Source organism: Electrophorus electricus, chromosome 3 (assembly GCF_041902795.1).
Source record: "Electrophorus electricus isolate QZ-2024a chromosome 3, ASM4190279v1, whole genome shotgun sequence".
NCBI lineage: Eukaryota > Metazoa > Chordata > Actinopteri > Gymnotiformes > Gymnotidae > Electrophorus > Electrophorus electricus.
In genome coordinates this window covers 39,454,440-39,479,276 of record NC_137499.1, presented here as the reverse complement: position 1 = coordinate 39,479,276, position 24,837 = coordinate 39,454,440, and the positions used below count along the sequence as shown (strand labels likewise).

At 45.4% G+C, this 24,837-nt stretch overlaps 1 protein-coding gene and 1 pseudogene across 1 annotated transcript; both read right to left on the bottom strand.

Moving 5' to 3' along the window:
* Positions 1 to 5,861: 5,861 nt before the first annotated feature.
* On the bottom strand, positions 5,862 to 7,455 carry LOC145653859 (heat shock 70 kDa protein-like; annotated as a pseudogene).
* A 15,397-nt stretch (positions 7,456 to 22,852) lies between these two features.
* LOC118241026 (heat shock 70 kDa protein-like) lies at positions 22,853 to 24,605 on the bottom strand. Its single transcript, XM_035524036.2, has one exon. It carries the CDS (start codon positions 24,555 to 24,557, stop codon positions 22,995 to 22,997), a length of 1,563 nt encoding a protein of 520 aa, XP_035379929.2. The 5' UTR covers positions 24,558 to 24,605; the 3' UTR covers positions 22,853 to 22,994.
* Positions 24,606 to 24,837: the final 232 nt, after the last annotated feature.

Genomic DNA, 24,837 nt, shown 5'->3' with positions numbered 1-24,837 from the left:
ACTTCTTAAAATTGTATTAAGAAAATATAAGTATTTCCTTACAAGCTTGATTTCGCGTCAATTGTAACATATAATTCGATGAAGAAGTTGTTTTGGTCTATAAATCTAATCGCATTATCTTCTTAATGACAATCGGAACACGTTCGCGCTAATATTTTGTTGACACAATGACGAAATAATACACGCTTGTTTCACCAAGACCAGTCGCGATGCACGCGCCCATTTAACAGGCGTAATAATGACCGTTGCTAAGCAACCTGCGCTGCTACGTAGCAAAATTGCTACTCGTACTCACTGTGGCAAGATAGTTCGCTGTTTCCTACTAGATTACCAAGTATAGAGCAAAACAAAACCCACCGACAGTGAAATACATAAATCAATCGAATTACATAGTTCATATAAACCACACTGACCTCTAAACAAAGCAGTGTAACAACAACGGTTACCTCGGTTACCAATTTGCTCCTAAGTCTCTGAATCAGGCCTGCGTTGTTATAGCTAGACATCAGAAGAACTGCAACGATGTCTGCATCGCAGCCACCCTGCTATCGCAACGTTTAAAACTGTTCCCAAAGACGCTGCCTATGAAATCTGAACATACACCTGTTCCCGTCTAGGCGTAAATTTTACGGCCGGTCCTGTGGAAAATTTAGCTTGTGACCGGTGGATAAAACCTTACACTAGCAGTTAGCCAGTCGAAAAGATCAGATACGATCAGAACGGAGTCGGGCGGTTTGCCTTTATCGTGTGCTGTGTTGCTTTACGCCCTGTAATCTCCACCTCGCTGGGTGAACGGCTTATCCGTAAATAAGGTCAAGTAGCATACCGTCTATCCACAGATAAGAATTAATGGAAGAAATTAATTAGCTAACAGTATCTATGTAAATGTATGTATACACACCAACGGTGAAAGTTCCTGCCTCAAATCGGACACGTTTCAAAGCTTTAAAACTTGTCTCGTGAAATGACCGTATTTATACCTTTTTGTAGCCACATAGTGATGTCACAACGATGTGACGTCATAATGGACCGTGCCATTAGGCCTAGCGCTTTATTAGTAGGACTCTACTAATTTCAGAAGAAAATCAGTTAATTTCACTGACCTGTTTTATCAAAAATATTTCACGAATTTTAGGATACAAATTAATTTGCTACATTTCACGGAATGTATTAAATAACACTTCACAAGCTTCATGGTAGGATAGTCACTTAGTCTCACTAGGCCTGCCATCCTAAGATAATTGCCTTTGTCTGAGTGGTAAGCACTGAACATCAGGAGACGTTGTTGGGCTTCATTCCTTCTCACTGAGAATTCGTGGATAGGCAGCCCCGTACTGACTTTAGTTTAGCCTGGAACCGTAAATAACTTCCAAAACATAACAGCGATGTTTGTAAAGCAACGTTTTTTAAAACCAGAATCAGGAATGTTCATGAAAAAGAAACCCACATCAGCAATCAAAAGGAGAAATAGTGCAGGTCATTTCCCAGTTACTTTTGTTTTCTTTTACTCTGCTCTGTAGGCTTCAGCATAAATCCTTAGGAGGCCTCTTTGACAGGCCTCTAGGCGCCTCAGTCAAAGGCCTCTAGAGGACTCAGTCCTTGGTTCAAGGATGAACAGCCCGGCCAAGTGTTTGCTACCTGCTATTGTTGTTCTTGTGCCTTGGACTGTACTCGTGTTTTTTCACTTTTGACTCATACATTTGCCCCTGTTTCCTCTGCGTTCATTCTGGTTTTGACCCTGTTTTTGCCTTTGGACCTTGATTTTTGGCCGTACCCTGTTTTGTGCTCCTTTTGTTAAAACCCCTTACCTGCATATGGATCCTTCTCACCACTCTGAGCCTCATTTATTACATTAATATAAGCTGCTTGCTTTCATTTTAGTTGCTTTGTTTGATTTGCTAAGAACATGATGCTCAGATATCACCTCACATCACTTCTCTGTATGTTTTCTTAGACCTATTTAATTTCTGGCTTTTTTTGAACTATTTGTTTAGCATTGTCATTGTAGTGTTGAGTCTCCCAATACATGTAGGCTAGCTTACTAATACTAAGTTCCTCACTGCACCTAACACTTTCCTAATGATGATGAGACTAGAAAGAACTGAAATGGTCTTAGAATCATTAAGTCACATAGCCTATGTTTTGCTGTATACTAAAACATTTCTACTGACAATGAAGTATAATAGTTATTGTAACAGATCTTAGTGTAATAGTGTAACATTGGGTGCTAAGAGTTGTTTGTTGTTTGCATTATTCAAACAACTTGGCACACAAACATCTGGTGCATGCAAATGTCACCAACTGCTAGATGATTCCAGAAAGCACTAGAGAACAGTCTAATATACTGAGTGCTGTTCAAGAATCTGGAATGGCCGATGAACAGTTAATGGTTATAAAATGTTATAAACCCACTGATGAACAATTAATACTTATAAAATGTTATAAACCCACTGATGAACAATTAATGGTTATACATGTTATGTGTTCTGCAGATTAACAAAAAATGTCAAATGCTAATCAGAAATGCCTAGCACAACAAATTTCTATTATGAGAGAGACCAAAAGAGCATGTGGGCTCCCAGGAGACATAGTTCCTGTCTGAAAAGAGAATGAAGCCAATCTTCATGGACCCGGGGCCAGCTCTTTAAAGGGAAGTCATCACCCCCCTTTTCCACAGTCTGCACCTGTGGACACAAACCCATGGGCACCCATGTGCTGGTACATGTAACAGCAAATGAAATCTAGAAATAACAACAAAATGTCTTACCCAAAAGAAGCCCCCAATGAAATATTTTTTGTTTAGGCATGCAGAATGTTCAGTGTAACCTATACCTGGTTTCTCTGACATAGGTTCCTTTTCCATCTTTTGTATGGTAAAGCATCAGTATCTCATCACTATTCACTGATCAAGCTCATCACTGTTGTCCTCCTCTTCATCTTCATCGGTGCCACCCCAACAGTCTCTCCTACTCAGAGCTCAAAGTAGGCCGGTACTCACTGGTACGCAGGACCGGCACGTCTACATTTTATTATTTGGCTTTTTTTTCTTTTTTTTGCGTAACAGCACTTCTCTAGCTGATGCTCATGTGTTCCTGTTCTCTCTACAATTCTATTACAGGACAAGTAACATTAATGCTGGACAAGAAACGGAACCTTAATGCTAGTCTACGTGATGTTAATGAGAAATAATGATGTTGGCTTGGCTCCAAAAGGGCACATACAGTCAGGCACTGACACAACAGAGCTTCAACCAGAACTAGTATTAAATATATGCGGGGACCTGGCCACCACCCTGGGCCAGCCAACCCACCCAGGCTCAGGCAAGGACCCAACCCAAACAAGGCCATTACTTTTTGGCTGTCTCTTCTTTTGTGTATCTCCACAGACTGCACACCAGTGTTGTTTATCTACAGTTCACATATCATCCCAGCCATTCAACAGATGATGCAATTGCTCCAACTCTTCCTCTGACCCTTATCCATCTGAACAAAAAGACACATACGTTAGAATGCTGTTCTGACTGGGAAATCCCCATCAGTCTGGATCAGGATCAATGTCTCCAGCACCACTACACTGAACACTGTTACCCGTAGTGTTGTGTGCTCAGTCCACTGTTGTTCACTTTGCTGACCCAAAACTGCAGCGATGCACAGCTTGAACCACGTCATCAAGTTCACTGATGACAAGACTGTGGGGGGTCTCATCAGCGGGATGATGAGTCAGCATACAGAGAGGAAGTGCAGTGGCAAAGTCAAGAAACTGTCTCTGAATGTGGAAAAAACTAAAGAGATGGTGGATGACTTTAGGAAAGTACATGGTGATCAATCTCCAGTCAATATCAATATCCAGTCAATATCAATATCAGCTCCTTTGTGGAAATCATCACAAGCACCAAGTTCATTGGTGTCCACCTAGCAGAGAACCTCACCTGGACCCTCAAAACCAGCTCCATAGCCAAGAAAACCCAGCAGTAATTCCTACTTCTAGCTCATCCCCCTACCACTATCCTCACCATGTTCTACAATAGAGCGCATCCTGAGCAGCTGCTTCACTACCTGGTTTGGGAATTGCTCTGTCTCAGATGGCAAAACCCCGAGGAGAATAGAATGAACAGCCGAAAAGGTCCTCAGGGTCTCTCTCCCCTCCATCATGGACATTTACAACACACGCTGATTTCTCAATGCTACCAGCATTATAGATGAGCCCACACATCACTCATACAAACTCTGTTAGTCTCAGAATAGGTACAAAACATGTGGGTGTTTTCAGCCATACTGTGCAACAGTTTCTTCCCCCCTGCCATCAGAATTCTCAACTCCCAGAGACTTACAACAAATATTGGATTCCGTTTAACAATACTGTGTTCTGAAATGAGTGTATTGGCTGTTACCTCAGTGACTGCTGTATGCTGTACGCATATCTATTAAAATGCCATAGTATTGTGCACTGGTTGCTGTTGCCTATATGTTAACATTGGTATTGTATTTCATATTTATTGTTTACACTTATGTTCTCCTTTTGTACTGCACCACGGTCCTGGAAGAACATTATTTATATTTGTATGTTTATAGCTACTAAGACAATAAAAAGCGTCTTGACCTCTCTTTTGACCTCTTGATCTTTGTTTACCAGACTAGATCTTAAGTTATGGGCCACCCATTGTATTTCTTCTGTAACCAGGCCCCACCTTTGATCTTTATGCCCTTCTGAAGATCTGTCATTTTGCTGACTTCGAGTTGGCTTTATCTTGGTTTGAAGTTTCCGATTTCAAGGGGCACAGAGGAAGTGGCCTGTTGCTTGTATACTGTATCCTAGGATCTTGAGCATAACTATAGCAGTGGTATATACCAGTTTGTTGGTTTCAGTTATACAGGTTGTTGGTATTGTGCTTATTGCTGCATTTACATCTGCAAGCATACTGTCTGATGGTAGCTTACCACCAAGTTAGGTGAGCCTCAAGCAGTGGATGACAGTAGTTACCTTGGTCATGATCATCATCTGCATGGCCACAGTTGGACCACACAATGTCCACATTACAGTTTGGCTCTGGTGGATTCCAGGTGCAGTCTGCACTTTCTGTCTCAGATGCAATACGTGTTCTGTTTGGGCATCTTTACATTATTATTATACTTTACATACAAAATATAACAGAATCCAGTATTATTTATTATCTTTTATATACGGTGAATATAAAGTTTTTCCTTCTTTTTATATTGTATATTGTACAGCAGAAACCACACATACACATGCACCCCTGTAACTATAGTGATTAGTAAATCATGCCTTCTAGCACTGATGAAACAAAAAAGGGGTCAATTATGAAAAAAAAAAAGGTATATAATTTAATGTGATGTGAGCTTCACATATAGTGCTGCTGAGTATTTGTAGGACTAACACACCATTTCAGTTTAATTACATTTATTTAATTAGATTTCAGGAGCTCAAAAAGCTAAAAATGTTTTTTATGTTTCCTTAGTTTTTCTTCTTAATATATTTATTTTCATAAGAAAGATTACATTATGGACTGTCAAGACCACAAATTTAAGCCATTTTGTCCAGATCATTTTATTAACAATAAATATCAAAATATATTTAGATGAATATTTACAACACCGTAATATTTACCTTTTTGTAAAATGTTTCACTGGAAAAACATTGTAATGACAAATCTCACATATTGATAGTGTTACAAGGTTCTAAACGTTATTAATGCACTAGCAATGACAAAAGATGCTATTGTCCACATCAGCTAATTCTCCACATGCTGTGAAGCACAACTGAACAATACAGGCAACAACATTTTCTTCAGGAGAAACTAATTCAAAAAGAGCACTCTGAGTCCATACAAGAAGTTCACGTCCCTAATCGACCTCTTCAATAGTGGGCCCCTGGGTGCCGGCCCCTGAGCGGGCACGGGCCTGAGCTCCACAGCTTCCAGCTGGCATCCCTCCATGGTACAGTTTGGCGATGATGGGGTTGCACACCTTCTCCAGCTCCTTCAACTGATGTACGTACTCCTCCTTTACAACCAGCTGGTTGTTCTCCAGCCACATGATGGCTTGGTTGCACCTCTCAATGACTTTCTTCTTGTCATCCTCACTGATGTTGTTCTTCAAGTTCTCATCTTCCACACTGTTCTTCATGTTAAAGGCATAGGACTCCAGAGTGTTCTTAGCAGCAATCTTCTCTCTCTGCAGGTCATCCTCTGCCTTATATTTGTCTGCAACCTGCACCATCCTCTCAATCTCCTCCTTGCTCAGCCTGCCCTTATCGTTGGTGATGGTGATCTTGTTCACTTTGCCAGTGCTTTTGTCCACTGCCGACACATTCAAAATGCCATTGGCGTCAATGTCAAAGGTCACCTCAATCTGAGGGACTCCTCGAGGTGCAGGTGGGAGGCCCGTCAGCTGAAACTTCCCCAGCAGGTTGTTGTCTTTTGTCATGGCTCTTTCACCTTCGTAAACCTGGATCAGAACACCGGGCTGGTTGTCTGCATATGTGCTGAAGATCTGGGTCTGCTTGGTGGGGATGGTGGTGTTGCCATTGATGAGAGCGGTCATGACTCCACCTGCGGTCTCCATGCCCAGAGACAGCGGGGCCACATTCAGCAGCAACAGGTCCTGGACATTTCCAGATGGCAGCCTGAACTGCGGCACCGGAAGCCACTGCCTCATCTGGATTGATGCTTTTGTTCAACTCTTTGCCGTTGAAGAAAGGCTGCAAAAGTTTCTGGATTTTGGGGATTCTCGTAGCACCTCCAACCAAGACAATGTCATGGATCTGGGATTTGTCCATTTTGGCATCTCTAAGGGCTTTCTCCACAGGATTCAGTGTTCCCCTGAACAGGTCAGAGCACAGCTCCTCAAAACGTGCTCTGGTAACAGAAGTGTAGAAGTCAATGCCCTCATACAGGGAGTCGATCTCGATGCTTGCCTGAGAGCTGGAGGACAGGGTTCTCTTGGCCCTCTCACAGGCTGTGCGCAATCTCCTCAGTGCACGCTTGTTCTGGCTGATGTCCTTCTTGCACTTCCTCTTAAACTCCTCCACAAAATGGTTGACCAGGCAGTTGTCAAAGTCCTCCCCACCCAGGTGTGTGTCTCCTGCTGTTGCTTTCACCTCAAAGATGCCATCTTCAATAGTCAGGATGGACACATCGAACGTACCCCCTCCTAAGTCAAAGATCAGCACATTGCGCTCTCCCTGCTTGCCTTTGTCCAGGCCGTAGGCGATCGCTGCAGCTGTGGGCTCATTGATTATCCTTAGGACGTTCAGCCCAGCAATCGCACCAGCAAATTTGGTTGCTTGCCTCTGAGAGTCATTGAAGTAGGCAGGTACAGTAATAACAGCGTTGGTTACCTTCTGACCCAGGTAGGCCTCTGCAGTTTCCTTCATTTTCACCAGGACCATGGAGGAGATCTCTTCAGGGTAAAAGGACTTCTTCTCTCCTTTGTACTCAACTTGCCCTGTTAAAGCCGTTGGTTTACTCCTCCTCGCTCGTGCGTTAGTTACCTGTCCGTGAACGCTGTGTCTTCCACGAGCTGCCGCTCGCGCTTTATATTCAAGCAGGTAACGCCCCCGTTCACCTCGCGACAGTTCTAGAGGTTTCTCCATTGCGCGAGCTCACCAACCGCGAGTCAGCCGGCGACGCCGCCAGTCCAACTGTAGACTACTGATGTCTCTGAGACCGAATTAGTCCGTAGAAATGAAACAAAGATCCAGGATGGTCTGAAAGGGGACAATACCAACAAATAACCAAACAAGTTGGAAAATGGGAAAGCGGAACCACATAGGCTATGTAAATGACTATAAATAAATGTTTTACTTTATCATAAAATTACTTCAGTCATTCCGGGCCAACGTAACGTTTCCTATTTCCCCACATTTAAGGACTGCTGTATATGTTATATTGTTCAATAAATCTGTATACAAAAGGTATTCATTAAACGTGTTTTTAATTAGATTAGTTTCAGTAGGACATTCGAGTAAAAGCAACAGAAAAAACGTGGTCCGTCCAGAACTTTCCCCCGCTGTGGTCTTGCGTCAGTGGTGGGCGTGGCCGCATCAGCTTGCTTTATTCTAATTGGTCTGATTCGCACGAGCGTTGGAGAAACAACGAGAAATGTCAGGAAGTGAAGGGAGAGCGGTGTGGCCGGGAAGTTCATAAAATCAGAGGATTAATAAAACTGCGAGAGGGAACATGTGGATGCAGTGATCGAATACTCTGGGTCATTAGAGAGGGAAACACATTCACATGGCAAGCAGGAGACAAAACCAAAACAAAGACACGTGGCCATGGCAACGCGAAGGGTTGGTCTTCAGCCCGCCCTTCGCCATGGCCCGCCACTCCCTACGCTGAAGATGGAAATCACTGGACTGTATAAATTCTTATTGATAAATATTTATTATTCAGTACAGACACTACCTGAGATTTTCAGATCATTCCAAGGGGTTCCTACTTTTGCTAGGCCACATGCGCTTGAATACCTGACATACGGAACTGTTATGAGTTGCTCATAACAGAAAGAGGAAGAATGAAAAGCAATTTTGCTTTTTGATTTTAAAGAAGCGAAACTATCCCTTAGCTTATTTTGACTCAGTAATATGCCATAATTACATATGTGAATTCGTCAAAGACGAATTATTTGGGTTTCTATGTGCTTATATAGTTGATATGCTCTGTACTTGTGAGGTAGACGGTGGGCAGTTTATCTCGTATGCTGATCCCGCTCTCGTTTTGGAACGGGAACAAGGCCCCTGAACGTCACTAACTTTGTGGACCTGGTGAGGAAAACAAATACTAATTGTGACTTTTTTCATTCCCAATTTTTGGGGAAAAAAGACCTAAAACACTGGCATACACCTACATGATCTTACCTGACCTCACTAACGAAACCTTTTCTCCTAAGGGGATTTGGCACGAAATGACCCAAAGTTACCTGCCTCAGATGTTGAAGGCTGCTCATTGTCCTCCTCGGGACTGCTTAGATATACATCTTCCGTCTCATGGAGCATGCCAGCATCTTACATATCTATGGCGTTAACCTTTACTGAATTCCTCAAAGAAATCAGAATTTCACATTAAGTAGCTTAGCTATTTCTTACCTATAACTAGGTTAGCTAGTTAGCAGTAGCTAGATATCAACACCGTCAGACGTGTCAGTTATCGGTTTTACAGCATTTGTCATGAACATATCAGAGAGTGTTGATGCTGATCCTGATACCGTTAGTGAGGGTAAGTAGCTAACATTAGCTATGTTTGGTAAGTTGATGTTTAGCCAAACAGTAGCAAGCTAGCTAACTGAACTGTCTGGTACGTGTCATGAGATTGATGATGTGTCCTTAGGTAGCAGATCTTGACACCGGTTGAGGAATCAAAGCCGATTTTGTTTAGTGTGTTCCACTAGTCAGATAACTAGCTAGCTAACTAAATGGATGAGGAAAGCAGTAATTTGTGTGAGGGAGTGTTGTTGGTTATGTGAACATTACTGATTATATTTGAGTAAACTCAACCCTTTACCTCTCTCTCTCTCTCTCTGTGTGTGTGTGTGTGTGTGTGTGTGTGGGCTACTGGGACTGTGTAATAACTTTGCCTACGTGGTTATGCTGAGTGCTGCCCAAGACATTTTAAAACAACAGGAATCTCAGAACACAACAGTGCGTGCAAATTATAGGTCTGTATATGCTTGTCTGCCTGTATTACAGTGTGCCTAGTTGCCTGCAGAAAAATGATCTTGTCACACAATTACAATAAATAATTTAATTTGCCAGAATAAAATTAATAAATGGCATCTAAAATTTCTCATACTGAATGCCTACCTCAGTGTGGCTATCTGTACAGGAAATGCACTGAAGCACTTTTGTAAGCTGTTCTGGAAAAGAGCCATCTGATAAATGCCATAAATGCTGATGAAGTTGCCTGGTAGCAGAGGGTACATGCTGAGTTGGCTGAGTGTGTTGCCCTGTGTATTTTGTAGACTCCAGCACCAGGTCTGCAGCAAACAAAGAGTGGAAACAGCAGCAACTCGAGTCGCTATGACTGCAACCGTGTCAACTGCAGTAAGTCTCTCGCATGCACAGAAACGAATGATGCATCCTGTATGTGTCCCATACCCTGATAGTTTTATCAACACACTGTCATTACATGTGCTAGTTATTTTCTTTTTTTGAACTGTGCCATGATGCAAGTTAATTGGCTTATTGTAAAGATGTGTTGGTATGCTTACAGACCTATTATTGTGTCTGTTCTGTCATATGCTATAATTCTTCTCTCTGTCTTCAGGCGGTCCTTCTGGCTGACATCATACCCACTCTACTAATCAAGCTAACAGCACTGTGTTTCTTACAAAAATGGTTTATGGGTACTGGCTACAAATATGTAGTATGAAAGGTCACAGTTTGAATTAGGAACACAAGTCTGACTGCCTAACATCAGTACCAGGGTGTAGATTTTCAGGGCCAAAAATGGGCCAAAAAAGATTTAACTGACTCTGAAAAGTCAAAAATTGCAAAAAGTGTTTCAGAGGGATGTAGCACTCTTAAAATTGCTAAGCTGTTGGGGCGTGATCACAGAACCCTCAAAGGTTTTGTTGCAAATAGTCAACAGGGTCGCAAGAAACGTGTTGAGAAAAAAAGACGGAAATTAACTGCCAAAGATTTGAGAAGAATCAAAAGTGCAGCGACCAGGAACCAATTATCCTCCAGTGCTGTCATATTCCAGAACTGCAACCTATCTGGAGTGCCCAGAAGTACAAGGTGTTCAGTACTCAGAGATATGGCCAAAGTAAGGAAGGCTGAAACCTGACCACCACTGAACAAGACATATAAGGTGAAATGTTCTTGTCATCACTGACAACCAGTTCTTGTCATCACTGACACATTTAAGAAGGCTAAATTAAAAGTCGTGGTGTTGTTCCAAATGCATAACTGCTTCCATACAGCAGAAACCACACATGCACATGCACCCCTGTAACTAGTCATTAGTAAATCATGACTCTTGTAGCACTGAAGAAGCATAAAGGCGGTCAATTAATTAAAAAAACAAACAAACAAACAAAAAAAACCATATATTTAATATGACGTGAGCTTCACATATACTGCTGCTGAGTATATGTGAAGAGAGGCAGGATTGGCGGGTGGGGATTGCCGGGTGGGGCTTGTCATAAATGATTTTGAGCTGTTTCATTCTAAATAGTTTAGAAGAGTGCAGATCTGCAAACTCCATCAGTTTGGGCATCTGAAAATTACATGGACCATAAATATTTTTTATATTGTAAATCTGTGTAGTTTTATCCATCTTGCAACTTTTATTTCACTGTTTATATTGTACTCAATTTGATCAGGTTTTATGTTCTATGATTTTATTATCCACTGCATTACCATTATGTTTGTACTGTTTTTTATCTTGTGTGTACTATTTTGTTCTGAAGTTTTGAAAAGCCCTATACAACTAAAGTTTACTTATTATTATTATTATTAGTAGTAGTAGTAGTACTAGTAGTAGTAGTAGTACAATCAAACGGTTTAGTTTAATGGTTTAGTTGGCTTTATTGAAGCTTCATGTTTTAATTCAGGCCACATGATCATAGTGATCTGAGTGTAGTCCTCTTCCTCCTCTTCATCTGTGATGGGCACAGTGATGCCAATCTGTCCATCCTCATCTAATATGGATGAAAGTAGAGGATGGTTGCACAGTGTCCATTTTCATTTAGTCAAAGAAATAACCTGATAAGCCTGCCTGCATGGCATTAATGTTACTCTAATGCAGCATATTTACCTGGGGAACAGGACATCCTGCGTGACTGAGCTCAGCGATGGCAGGCTTGGGAGTTCCGCATGCAGGCAGGCAAGGAGGGAGAGAGGCTGGGGAGACAGGCAGGCAGGCAAGGAGGAAGGCTGGGGAGGCAGACAGACAGGCATGCAGGGAAAGAGGGAGGGAGGTAGGAATGGAGGGAGGAAGGCTGCAGAGGCAGGCAGGCATGCAAGCGGGGAGGGAGGGAGGGAGGGAAGCTGGGGAGGCAGGTAGGCAGGAACTGAGGGAGGCCGAGGAGGCACAGAGGGAGGCTAAAGAGGCATACAGGCAAGCAAGCAGGGGGGGGGAGTGAGGGAGGCAGGGGAGGAAGGGAGGCCATCAGGGAGAGAGGGAGGGAAGCTGGGGAGGGAGGAAGGCTGGGAGGCAAGCATGTAGGGAGGGAGTGAGAGAGGCTGGGGTGGGAGTGCGGCAGGCAGGGAGGCCAGCAGGGAGAGAGGGAGGGAGACTGGGAAGCTGGCAGGGATAGAGGGAGGAAGGCTAGGGAGGCAGGGGAGGAAGGGAGGCCAGCAGGCAGGCAAGAAGGCAAGCAGGTAGGGAGGGAGTGAGAGAGGCTGGGGTGGGAGTGCGGCAGGCAGGCAGACAGGGTGGGAGGGAAGGCTGGGGTGGTAGGAAGAGAAGGATGCTGGGGATACATGCAGCCAGACAAGCAACATGTGACCCGTACTCCAGGGGAAGGCTGGGAATACATGCGGCTGGACAATTAGAATGGAGACCCAGACTCCGGGTGGAGGCCGGGTATAACCAGAGCTGGACGATTTGAATAGAGACCCAGACTCCAGGGAGAGACTGGGGATACATGCAGCTGGACAAGCAGCATGGAGTCCCAGACTCTGGGTGGAGGCTGGGGATACATACGGCCAGAAGGTTTGAATGGAGACCCAGACTCCAAGGAGACCCTGGGGATGCATGCGGCTGGATGAGCAGCATGGAGACCCATATTCCAGATGGAGGCTGGGGATACATACAGCCAGAGGATTTGAATTGAGACCCAGACTCCTGGTGGAGGCTGGGGACACCCGGAGCTGGAAGATTTGAATAGAGACCCAGACTCCAGGGAGACAGTGTCAATACATGCGACTGGACAAGCAGCATGGAGACACCGACTCCGCATGGAGCCTGGGGATACATATGGCCAGAGTATTTGAATAGACACACAGACTCTGGGGAGACTCTGTGGATACATGTGGCTGGACGAGCAGCATGGAGACCCAGACTCCGCGCGGAGGTTCATGATACATGCTGTTCATTTGGCCAAATCTAACCCCAGTCTTCCTCCCTTGCTCTTTCCCTACCCTCCCTCCCTCACTGCCTGCCTTTCTCCTTCACTCCCCAGCTCCCCTCCCTCCTTGCCTATCTGTCTGCATTCCTGCCTCCCCATACTTCCTCCCTCCCTCCCTTCCTGTCTCCTGCCTCCTTCCCTCCCTTTCTTTCTCTCTGCCTGCCTCCCTCCCTGCCTGCCTGACACAGTGAAGCATTCACCCTTGCCACGCTCACTCTCCATCGTTACGCAGAAAACATGACGAAGCTTTCAGCTGGGGGCTGACGATGAGTCTTGAAGCTGGCTGGAGCAACAGTCTGTCCATCCTTGTCTAAAATGGATGAAAGTAGAGGATGTTTGCACAATGTTTATTTTCATTTAGTCAGAGAAATAACTTGATAAGCCTGCCTACATTGTGTTAATGTTACTCTAATGCAGCATATTTACCTGGGGAACGGGACGTCCTGCGTGACTGAGCTCAGCGATGGCAGGCTTGGGAGGTCCGCATGCAGGCAGGCAAGGAGGGAGAGAGGCTGGGGAGGCAGGTAGGGATAGAGGGAGTGGGGCTGGGGAGGCAGACAGATAGGCAGGCAGGGAAAGAGGGAGGAAAGTTGGAATGGAGGGAGGAAGGCTGCAGAGGCAGGCAGGCATGCAAGCAGGCAGGTAGGCTGGAACTGAGGGAGGCCGAGGAGGCAGAGAGGGAGGCTAAAGAGGCATACAGGCAAGCAAGCAGGGGAGGAGTGAGGGAGGCAGGGGAGGAAGGGAGGCCATCAGAGAGAGAAGGAGGGAGGCTGGGGAGGCAAACAGGTAGGGAGGGAGGGAGAGAGGCTGGGGTGGGAGTGCGGCAAGCAGGGAGGACAGTAGGGAGAGAGGGAGGGAGGCTGAGGAGGGAGCAAGGGAGGCTGGGAAGCTGGCAGGGAAAGAGGGAGGAAGGCTGGGGAGGAAAGCAGGCAAGTAGGCAGGAACTGAGGGAGGCCGAGGAGGCAGAGAGGGAGGCTGGAGAGGCATACAGGCAAGCAAGCAGGGAGGGAGTGAGGGAGGCAGGGGAGGAAGGGAGGCCAGCAGGCAGGCAAGAAGGCAAGCAGCTAGGGAGGGAGTGAGAGAGGCTGGGGTGGGAGTGCGGCAGGCAGGCAGACAGGGTGGGAGGGAAGGCTGGGGTGGTAGGAAGAGAAGGATGCTGGGGATACATGCAGCCAGACAAGCAACATGTGACCCGTACTCCAGGGGAAGGCTGGGAATACATGCGGCTGGACAATTAGAATGGAGACCCAGACTCCGGGTGGAGGCCGGGTATAACCAGAGCTGGACGATTTGAATAGAGACCCAGACTCCAGGGAGAGACTGGGGATACATGCAGCTGGACAAGCAGCATGGAGTCCCAGACTCTGGGTGGAGGCTGGGGATACATACGGCCAGAATGTTTGAATGGAGACCCAGACTCCAAGGAGACCCTGGGGATGCATGCGGCTGGATGAGCAGCATGGAGACCCAGATTCCAGATGGAGGCTGGGGATACATACAGCCAGAGGATGTGAATTGAGACCCAGACTCCTGGTGGAGGCTGGGGACACCCGGAGCTGGAAGATTTGAATAGAGACCCAGACTCCAGGGAGACAGTGTCAATACATGCAACTGGACAAGCAGCATGGAGACTCAGACTCCGGATGGAGCCTGGGGATACATACGGCCAGAGTATTTGAATAGACACCCAGACTCTGGGGAGCCTATGTGGATACATGCGGCCAGACGAGCAGCATGGAGACCCAGACTCCTCGCGGAGGTTCATGATACATGCTGTTCATCTGGCCACATCTAACCCCAGTCTACCTCCCTTCCTCTTTCCCCACCCTCCCTCCCTCACTGCCTGCCTGCCTTTCTCCTTCACTCCCCAGCTCCCCTCCCTCCTTGCCTATCTGTCTGCATGCCTGCCTCCCCATCCTTCCTCCCTCCCTCCCTCCGTTCCTCCCTGCCTGCCTGACACAGCGAAGCATTCACCCTTGCCACGCTCACTCTCCATCGTTCTGCAGAAAACATGAGACGGAGCTTTCAGCTGGGGGCTGACGATGAGTCTTGAAGCTGGCTGGAGCAACAGTCTGTCCATCCTTGTCTAATATGGATGAAAGTAGAGGATGTTTGCACGGTGTTCATTTTCGTTTAGTCAGAGAAATAAGTTGATAAGCCTGCCTACATTGTGTTAATGTTACTCTAATGCAGCATATTTACCTGGGGAACGGGACGTCCTGCTTGACTGAGCTCAGCGATGGCAGGGTTTGGAGGTCCGTAACCAGGCAGGCAAGGAGGGAGAGAGGCTGGGGAGACAGGCAGGCAGGGAAGGAGGAAGGCGGGTGAGGCAGGCAGGCATGCATGCATGCATGGAGGGAGGGAGGGAGGCTGGGGAGGCAAGCAGGCAGGCAGGCAGGAAGTAAGTAAGGAAGGCCGAGGAGGCAGGGCAAGAGGGAGGGACGCAAGCAAGCAGGGATGGAGTGAGGGAGGCTAGGGACGAAGAGAGGCCAGCAGCGAGAGAGGGAGGGAGGCTGGGGACGCAAGCAGGCAGGCAAGAAGGCAAGCAGGTAGGGAGGGAGTGAGAGAGGCTGGGGCGGGAGTGAGGCAGGCAGGCAGACAGGGTGGGAGGGAAGGCTGGGGTGGTAGGAAGAGAGGGAGGCTGGGGATACATGCAGCCAGAGAAGCAACATGTGACCTATACTCCAGCGGATGGCTGGGAATACATGCGGCCAGACAATTGGAATGGAAACCCAGACTCCAGGGAGAGGCTGTGGATACATACAGCCAGAGGATTGGAATGGAGACCCAGACTCCAGGGAGACCCTGGTGATGCATGCGGCTGGATGAGCAGCATGGAGACGCAGACTCCAGATGGAGGCTGGGGATACATATGGCCAGAGGATATGAATGGAGACCCAGACTCCTGGTGGAGGCTGGGGACATGCGGAGCTGGAGGATTTCAATAGAGACCCAGACTCCAGGGAGACAGTGTCGATACATGCGGCTGGACAAGCAGCATGGAGACCCAGACTCCGGATGGAGGCTGGGGATACATACAGCCAGAGGATTTGAATGGAGACCCAGACTCCTGGTGGAGGCTGGGGACACCTGGAGCTGGAAGATTTGAATAGAGACCCAGACTCCAGGGAGACAGTGTCAATACATGTGACTGGACAAGTAGCATGGAGACCCAGACTCCGCGCGGAGGTTCATGATACATGCTGTTCATTTGGCCACATCTAACCCCAGTCTACCTCCCTTCCTCTTTCCCCACCCTCCCTCCCTCACTGCCTGCCTGCCTTTCTCCTTCACTCCCCAGCTCCCCTCCCTCCTTGCCTATCTGTCTGAATACCTGCCTCCCCATCCTTCCTCCCTCCATCCCTCCCTTCTTTCCTGTCTGCCTGCCTCCTTAGACTCCCTCCCTCATTTTCTGCCTGCCTCCCTCCCTGTCTGCCTGCCTGGCACATTGATGTGTTCGCCCTTGCCGCACGCTCACTCCCCGTTGTTGTGCAGCAAACATGAGACGGAGCTTTCAGCTTGGGGCTGACGATAAGTTTTGAAGCTGGCTGGAGCAACAGTCTGTCCATCTTCGTCTAATATGGATGAAAGTAAAGGATGTTTGACCCACTGTCAGAAAAGCATTGCTAAAAACAAGTGTTTATCTCGGCGTCGTATAATTGTGATGGATTGGACAATTTGGAACTGGTTCCCGATTCCCGTCACTTTGCTTCATGATTGAAAACGTTGATTGTGTGTTGAAAACAGATGGGGTTTTTTATATAAGTGGCTGTGAATAGATTTGCTTTTGCTATTAAAGTGTGTTCTTCCTAACATCATACCTTCTCAGATTCACTATTAATTTGAGTTGTCTCTTGTTTATAGTCTCAGACTGCTACTTATGTATCTTACACAAAATTGAATGTTTCCCATTGCAAAGCCAAGACTATTCTGACATATTAAAGGAAGCGTTATTAAAATGACTTCATTCTGGTTACCATGGTATTAAGACTGGAACGCTTTGAGAATACCAACTCCGGACAGATAAACAGAAAACCTATAGTAGAGATGATGCATAAAATGACTGCTTGATGAAAATAGATATTTACTCTCATGTGCAGGAGAAGCTGCCGCATCTCTCGCCTCCTTCAGTGTCTGCTGCTCCTCCCTCGTCTTCCTCGGCCACTTTCCCGGCGTCCCCTCATCCGCTGCCTTGTGGTGTCCCAGGTGGAAAAGGAATACTCACACTGCGATGTGGGGGGTTGGTGCCGATGTCTACTCTATACGTAAAAGGATGGATTCTGTTTCAACGAAAATCCGTGTCAGTTTAAAACCAGGGTAACATGGTAAACCACAAAGTTAGTTTTCAGCTCATGAGGCACAGCTTTGGAAATACCCGAGACAAATGCCAATAATTACCAATATCTGAGCTGCGTGATTTTATCCCCAACACTTCTTAAAATTGTATTAAGAAAATATAAGTATTTCCTTACAAGCTTGATTTCGCGTCAATTGTAACATATAATTCGATGAAGAAGTTGTTTTGGTCTATAAATCTAATCGCATTATCTTCTTAATGACAATCGGAACACGTTCGCGCTAATATTTTGTTGACACAATGACGAAATAATACACGCTTGTTTCACCAAGACCAGTCGCGATGCACGCGCCCATTTAACAGGCGTAATAATGACCGTTGCTAAGCAACCTGCGCTGCTACGTAGCAAAATTGCTACTCGTACTCACTGTGGCAAGATAGTTCGCTGTTTCCTACTAGATTACCAAGTATAGAGCAAAACAAAACCCACCGACAGTGAAATACATAAATCAATCGAATTACATAGTTCATATAAACCACACTGACCTCTAAACAAAGCAGTGTAACAACAACGGTTACCTCGGTTACCAATTTGCTCCTAAGTCTCTGAATCAGGCCTGCGTTGTTATAGCTAGACATCAGAAGAACTGCAACGATGTCTGCATCGCAGCCACCCTGCTATCGCAACGTTTAAAACTGTTCCCAAAGACGCTGCCTATGAAATCTGAACATACACCTGTTCCCGTCTAGGCGTAAATTTTACGGCCGGTCCTGTGGAAAATTTAGCTTGTGACCGGTGGATAAAACCTTACACTAGCAGTTAGCCAGTCGAAAAGATCAGATACGATCAGAACGGAGTCGGGCGGTTTGCCTTTATCGTGTGCTGTGTTGCTTTACGCCCTGTAATCTCCACCTCGCTGGGTGAACGGCTTATCCGTAAATAAGGTCAAGTAGCATACCGTCTATCCACAGATAAGAATTAATGGAAGAAATTAATTAGCTAACAGTATCTATGTAAATGTATGTATACACACCAACGGTGAAAGTTCCTGCCTCAAATCGGACACGTTTCAAAGCTTTAAAACTTGTCTCGTGAAATGACCGTATTTATACCTTTTTGTAGCCACATAGTGATGTCACAACGATGTGACGTCATAATGGACCGTGCCATTAGGCCTAGCGCTTTATTAGTAGGACTCTACTAATTTCAGAAGAAAATCAGTTAATTTCACTGACCTGTTTTATCAAAAATATTTCACGAATTTTAGGATACAAATTAATTTGCTACATTTCACGGAATGTATTAAATAACACTTCACAAGCTTCATGGTAGGATAGTCACTTAGTCTCACTAGGCCTGCCATCCTAAGATAATTGCCTTTGTCTGAGTGGTAAGCACTGAACATCAGGAGACGTTGTTGGGCTTCATTCCTTCTCACTGAGAATTCGTGGATAGGCAGCCCCGTACTGACTTTAGTTTAGCCTGGAACCGTAAATAACTTCCAAAACATAACAGCGATGTTTGTAAAGCAACGTTTTTTAAAACCAGAATCAGGAATGTTCATGAAAAAGAAACCCACATCAGCAATCAAAAGGAGAAATAGTGCAGGTCATTTCCCAGTTACTTTTGTTTTCTTTTACTCTGCTCTGTAGGCTTCAGCATAAATCCTTAGGAGGCCTCTTTGACAGGCCTCTAGGCGCCTCAGTCAAAGGCCTCTAGAGGACTCAGTCCTTGGTTCAAGGATGAACAGCCCGGCCAAGTGTTTGCTACCTGCTATTGTTGTTCTTGTGCCTTGGACTGTACTCGTGTTTTTTCACTTTTGACTCATACATTTGCCCCTTTTTCCTCTGCGTTCATTCTGGTTTTGACCCTGTTTTTGCCTTTGGACCTTGATTTTTGGCCGTACCCTGTTTTGTGCTCCTTTTGTTAAAACCCCTTACCTGCATATGGATCCTTCTCACCACTCTGAGCCTCATTTATTACATTAATATAAGCTGCTTGCTTTCATTTTAGTTGCTTTGTTTGATTTGCTAAGAACATGATGCTCAGATATCACCTCACATCACTTCTCTGTATGTTTTCTTAGACCTATTTAATTTCTGGCTTTTTTTGAACTATTTGTTTAGCATTGTCATTGTAGTGTTGAGTCTCCCAATACATGTAGGCTATCTTACTAATACTAAGTTCCTCACTGCACCTAACACTTTCCTAATGATGATGAGACTAGAAAGAACTGAAATGGTCTTAGAATCATTAAGTCACATAGCCTATGTTTTGCTGTATACTAAAACATTTCTACTGACAATGAAGTATAATAGTTATTGTAACAGATCTTAGTGTAATAGTGTAACATTGGGTGCTAAGAGTTGTTTGTTGTTTGCATTATTCAAACAACTTGGCACACAAACATCTGGTGCATGCAAATGTCACCAACTGCTAGATGATTCCAGAAAGCACTAGAGAACAGTCTAATATACTGAGTGCTGTTCAAGAATCTGGAATGGCCGATGAACAGTTAATGGTTATAAAATGTTATAAACCCACTGATGAACAATTAATACTTATAAAATGTTATAAACCCACTGGTGAACAATTAATGGTTATACATGTTATGTGTTCTGCAGATTAACAAAAAATGTCAAATGCTAATCAGAAATGCCTAGCACAACAAATTTCTATTATGAGAGAGACCAAAAGAGCATGTGGGCTCCCAGGAGACATAGTTCCTGTCTGAAAAGAGAATGAAGCCAATCTTCATGGACCCGGGGCCAGCTCTTTAAAGGGAAGTCATCATCCCCCTTTTCCACAATCTGCACCTGTGGACACAAACCCATGGGCACCCATGTGCTGGTACATGTAACAGCAAATGAAATCTAGAAATAACAACAAAATGTCTTACCCAAAAGAAGCCCCCAATGAAATATTTTTTGTTTAGGCATGCAGAATGTTCAGTGTAACCTATACCTGGTTTCTCTGACATAGGTTCCTTTTCCATCTTTTGTATGGTAAAGCATCAGTATCTCATCACTATTCACTGATCAAGCTCATCACTGCTGTCCTCCTCTTCATCTTCATCGGTGCCACCCCAACAGTCTCTCCTACTCAGAGCTCAAAGTAGGCCGGTACTCACTGGTACGCAGGACCGGCACGTCTACATTTTATTATTTGGCTTTTTTTTCTTTTTTTTGCGTAACAGCACTTCTCTAGCTGATGCTCATGTGTTCCTGTTCTCTCTACAATTCTATTACAGGACAAGTAACATTAATGCTGGACAAGAAACGGAACCTTAATGCTAGTCTACGTGATGTTAATGAGAAATAATGATGTTGGCTTGGCTCCAAAAGGGCACATACAGTCAGGCACTGACACAACAGAGCTTCAACCAGAACTAGTATTAAATATATGCGGGGACCTGGCCACCACCCTGGGCCAGCCAACCCACCCAGGCTCAGGCAAGGACCCAACCCAAACAAGGCCATTACTTTTTGGCTGTCTCTTCTTTTGTGTATCTCCACAGACTGCACACCAGTGTTGTTTATCTACAGTTCACATATCATCCCAGCCATTCAACAGATGATGCAATTGCTCCAACTCTTCCTCTGACCCTTATCCATCTGAACAAAAAGACACATACGTTAGAATGCTGTTCTGACTGGGAAATCCCCATCAGTCTGGATCAGGATCAATGTCTCCAGCACCACTACACTGAACACTGTTACCCATAGTGTTGTGTGCTCAGTCCACTGTTGTTCACTTTGCTGACCCAAAACTGCAGCGATGCACAGCTTGAACCACGTCATCAAGTTCACTGATGACAAGACTGTGGGGGGTCTCATCAGCGGGATGATGAGTCAGCATACAGAGAGGAAGTGCAGTGGCAAAGTCAAGAAACTGTCTCTGAATGTGGAAAAAACTAAAGAGATGGTGGATGACTTTAGGAAAGTACATGGTGATCAATCTCCAGTCAATATCAATATCCAGTCAATATCAATATCAGCTCCTTTGTGGAAATCATCACAAGCACCAAGTTCATTGGTGTCCACCTAGCAGAGAACCTCACCTGGACCCTCAAAACCAGCTCCATAGCCAAGAAAACCCAGCAGTAATTCCTACTTCTAGCTCATCCCCCTACCACTATCCTCACCATGTTCTACAATAGAGCGCATCCTGAGCAGCTGCTTCACTACCTGGTTTGGGAATTGCTCTGTCTCAGATGGCAAAACCCCGAGGAGAATAGAATGAACAGCCAAAAAGGTCCTCAGGGTCTCTCTCCCCACGGTCCTGGAAGAACATTATTTATATTTGTATGTTTATAGCTACTAAGACAATAAAAAGCGTCTTGACCTCTCTTTTGACCTCTTGATCTTTGTTTACCAGACTAGATCTTAAGTTATGGGCCACCCATTGTATTTCTTCTGTAACCAGGCCCCACCTTTGATCTTTATGCCCTTCTGAAGATCTGTCATTTTGCTGACTTCGAGTTGGCTTTATCTTGGTTTGAAGTTTCCGATTTCAAGGGGCACAGAGGAAGTGGCCTGTTGCTTGTATACTGTATCCTAGGATCTTGAGCATAACTATAGCAGTGGTATATACCAGTTTGTTGGTTTCAGTTATACAGGTTGTTGGTATTGTGCTTATTGCTGCATTTACATCTGCAAGCATACTGTCTGATGGTAGCTTACCACCAAGTTAGGTGAGCCTCAAGCAGTGGATGACAGTAGTTACCTTGGTCATGATCATCATCTGCATGGCCACAGTTGGACCACACAATGTCCACATTACAGTTTGGCTCTGGTGGATTCCAGGTGCAGTCTGCACTTTCTGTCTCAGATGCAATACGTGTTCTGTTTGGGCATCTTTACATTATTATTATACTTTACATACAAAATATAACAGAATCCAGTATTATTTATTATCTTTTATATACGGTGAATATAAAGTTTTTCCTTCTTTTTATATTGTATATTGTACAGCAGAAACCACACATACACATGCACCCCTGTAACTATAGTGATTAGTAAATCATGCCTTCTAGCACTGATGAAACAAAAAAGGGGTCAATTATGAAAAAAAAAAAAAGGTATATAATTTAATGTGATGTGAGCTTCACATATAGTGCTGCTGAGTATTTGTAGGACTAACACACCATTTCAGTTTAATTACATTTATTTAATTAGATTTCAGGAGCTCAAAAAGCTAAAAATGTTTTTTATGTTTCCTTAGTTTTTCTTCTTAATATATTTATTTTCATAAGAAAGATTACATTATGGACTGTCAAGACCACAAATTTAAGCCATTTTGTCCAGATCATTTTATTAACAATAAATATCAAAATATATTTAGATGAATATTTACAACACCGTAATATTTACCTTTTTGTAAAATGTTTCACTGGAAAAACATTGTAATGACAAATCTCACATATTGATAGTGTTACAAGGTTCTAAACGTTATTAATGCACTAGCAATGACAAAAGATGCTATTGTCCACATCAGCTAATTCTCCACATGCTGTGAAGCACAACTGAACAATACAGGCAACAACATTTTCTTCAGGAGAAACTAATTCAAAAAGAGCACTCTGAGTCCATACAAGAAGTTCACGTCCCTAATCGACCTCTTCAATAGTGGGCCCCTGGGTGCCGGCCCCTGAGCGGGCACGGGCCTGAGCTCCACAGCTTCCAGCTGGCATCCCTCCATGGTACAGTTTGGCGATGATGGGGTTGCACACCTTCTCCAGCTCCTTCAACTGATGTACGTACTCCTCCTTTTCAGCCAGCTGGTTGTTCTCCAGCCACATGATGGCTTGGTTGCACCTCTCAATGACTTTCTTCTTGTCATCCTCACTGATGTTGTTCTTCAAGTTCTCATCTTCCACACTGTTCTTCATGTTAAAGGCATAGGACTCCAGAGTGTTCTTAGCAGCAATCTTCTCTCTCTGCAGGTCATCCTCTGCCTTATATTTGTCTGCAACCTGCACCATCCTCTCAATCTCCTCCTTGCTCAGCCTGCCCTTATCGTTGGTGATGGTGATCTTGTTCACTTTGCCAGTGCTTTTGTCCACTGCCGACACATTCAAAATGCCATTGGCGTCAATGTCAAAGGTCACCTCAATCTGAGGGACTCCTCGAGGTGCAGGTGGGAGGCCCGTCAGCTCAAACTTCCCCAGCAGGTTGTTGTCTTTTGTCATGGCTCTTTCACCTTCGTAAACCTGGATCAGAACACCGGGCTGGTTGTCTGCATATGTGCTGAAGATCTGGGTCTGCTTGGTGGGGATGGTGGTGTTGCCATTGATGAGAGCGGTCATGACTCCACCTGCGGTCTCCATGCCCAGAGACAGCGGGGCCACATTCAGCAGCAACAGGTCCTGGACATTTCCAGATGTGTCGCCCATTAAGATGGCAGCCTGAACTGCGGCACCGGAAGCCACTGCCTCATCTGGATTGATGCTTTTGTTCAACTCTTTGCCGTTGAAGAAAGGCTGCAAAAGTTTCTGGATTTTGGGGATTCTCGTAGCACCTCCAACCAAGACAATGTCATGGATCTGGGATTTGTCCATTTTGGCATCTCTAAGGGCTTTCTCCACAGGATTCAGTGTTCCCCTGAACAGGTCAGAGCACAGCTCCTCAAAACGTGCTCTGGTAACAGAAGTGTAGAAGTCAATGCCCTCATACAGGGAGTCGATCTCGATGCTTGCCTGAGAGCTGGAGGACAGGGTTCTCTTGGCCCTCTCACAGGCTGTGCGCAATCTCCTCAGTGCACGCTTGTTCTGGCTGATGTCCTTCTTGCACTTCCTCTTAAACTCCTCCACAAAATGGTTGACCAGGCAGTTGTCAAAGTCCTCCCCACCCAGGTGTGTGTCTCCTGCTGTTGCTTTCACCTCAAAGATGCCATCTTCAATAGTCAGGATGGACACATCGAACGTACCCCCTCCTAAGTCAAAGATCAGCACATTGCGCTCTCCCTGCTTGCCTTTGTCCAGGCCGTAGGCGATCGCTGCAGCTGTGGGCTCATTGATTATCCTTAGGACGTTCAGCCCAGCAATCGCACCAGCAAATTTGGTTGCTTGCCTCTGAGAGTCATTGAAGTAGGCAGGTACAGTAATAACAGCGTTGGTTACCTTCTGACCCAGGTAGGCCTCTGCAGTTTCCTTCATTTTCACCAGGACCATGGAGGAGATCTCTTCAGGGTAAAAGGACTTCTTCTCTCCTTTGTACTCAACTTGCCCTGTTAAAGCCGTTGGTTTACTCCTCCTCGCTCGTGCGTTAGTTACCTGTCCGTGAACGCTGTGTCTTCCACGAGCTGCCGCTCGCGCTTTATATTCAAGCAGGTAACGCCCCCGTTCACCTCGCGACAGTTCTAGAGGTTTCTCCATTGCGCGAGCTCACCAACCGCGAGTCAGCCGGCGACGCCGCCAGTCCAACTGTAGACTACTGATGTCTCTGAGACCG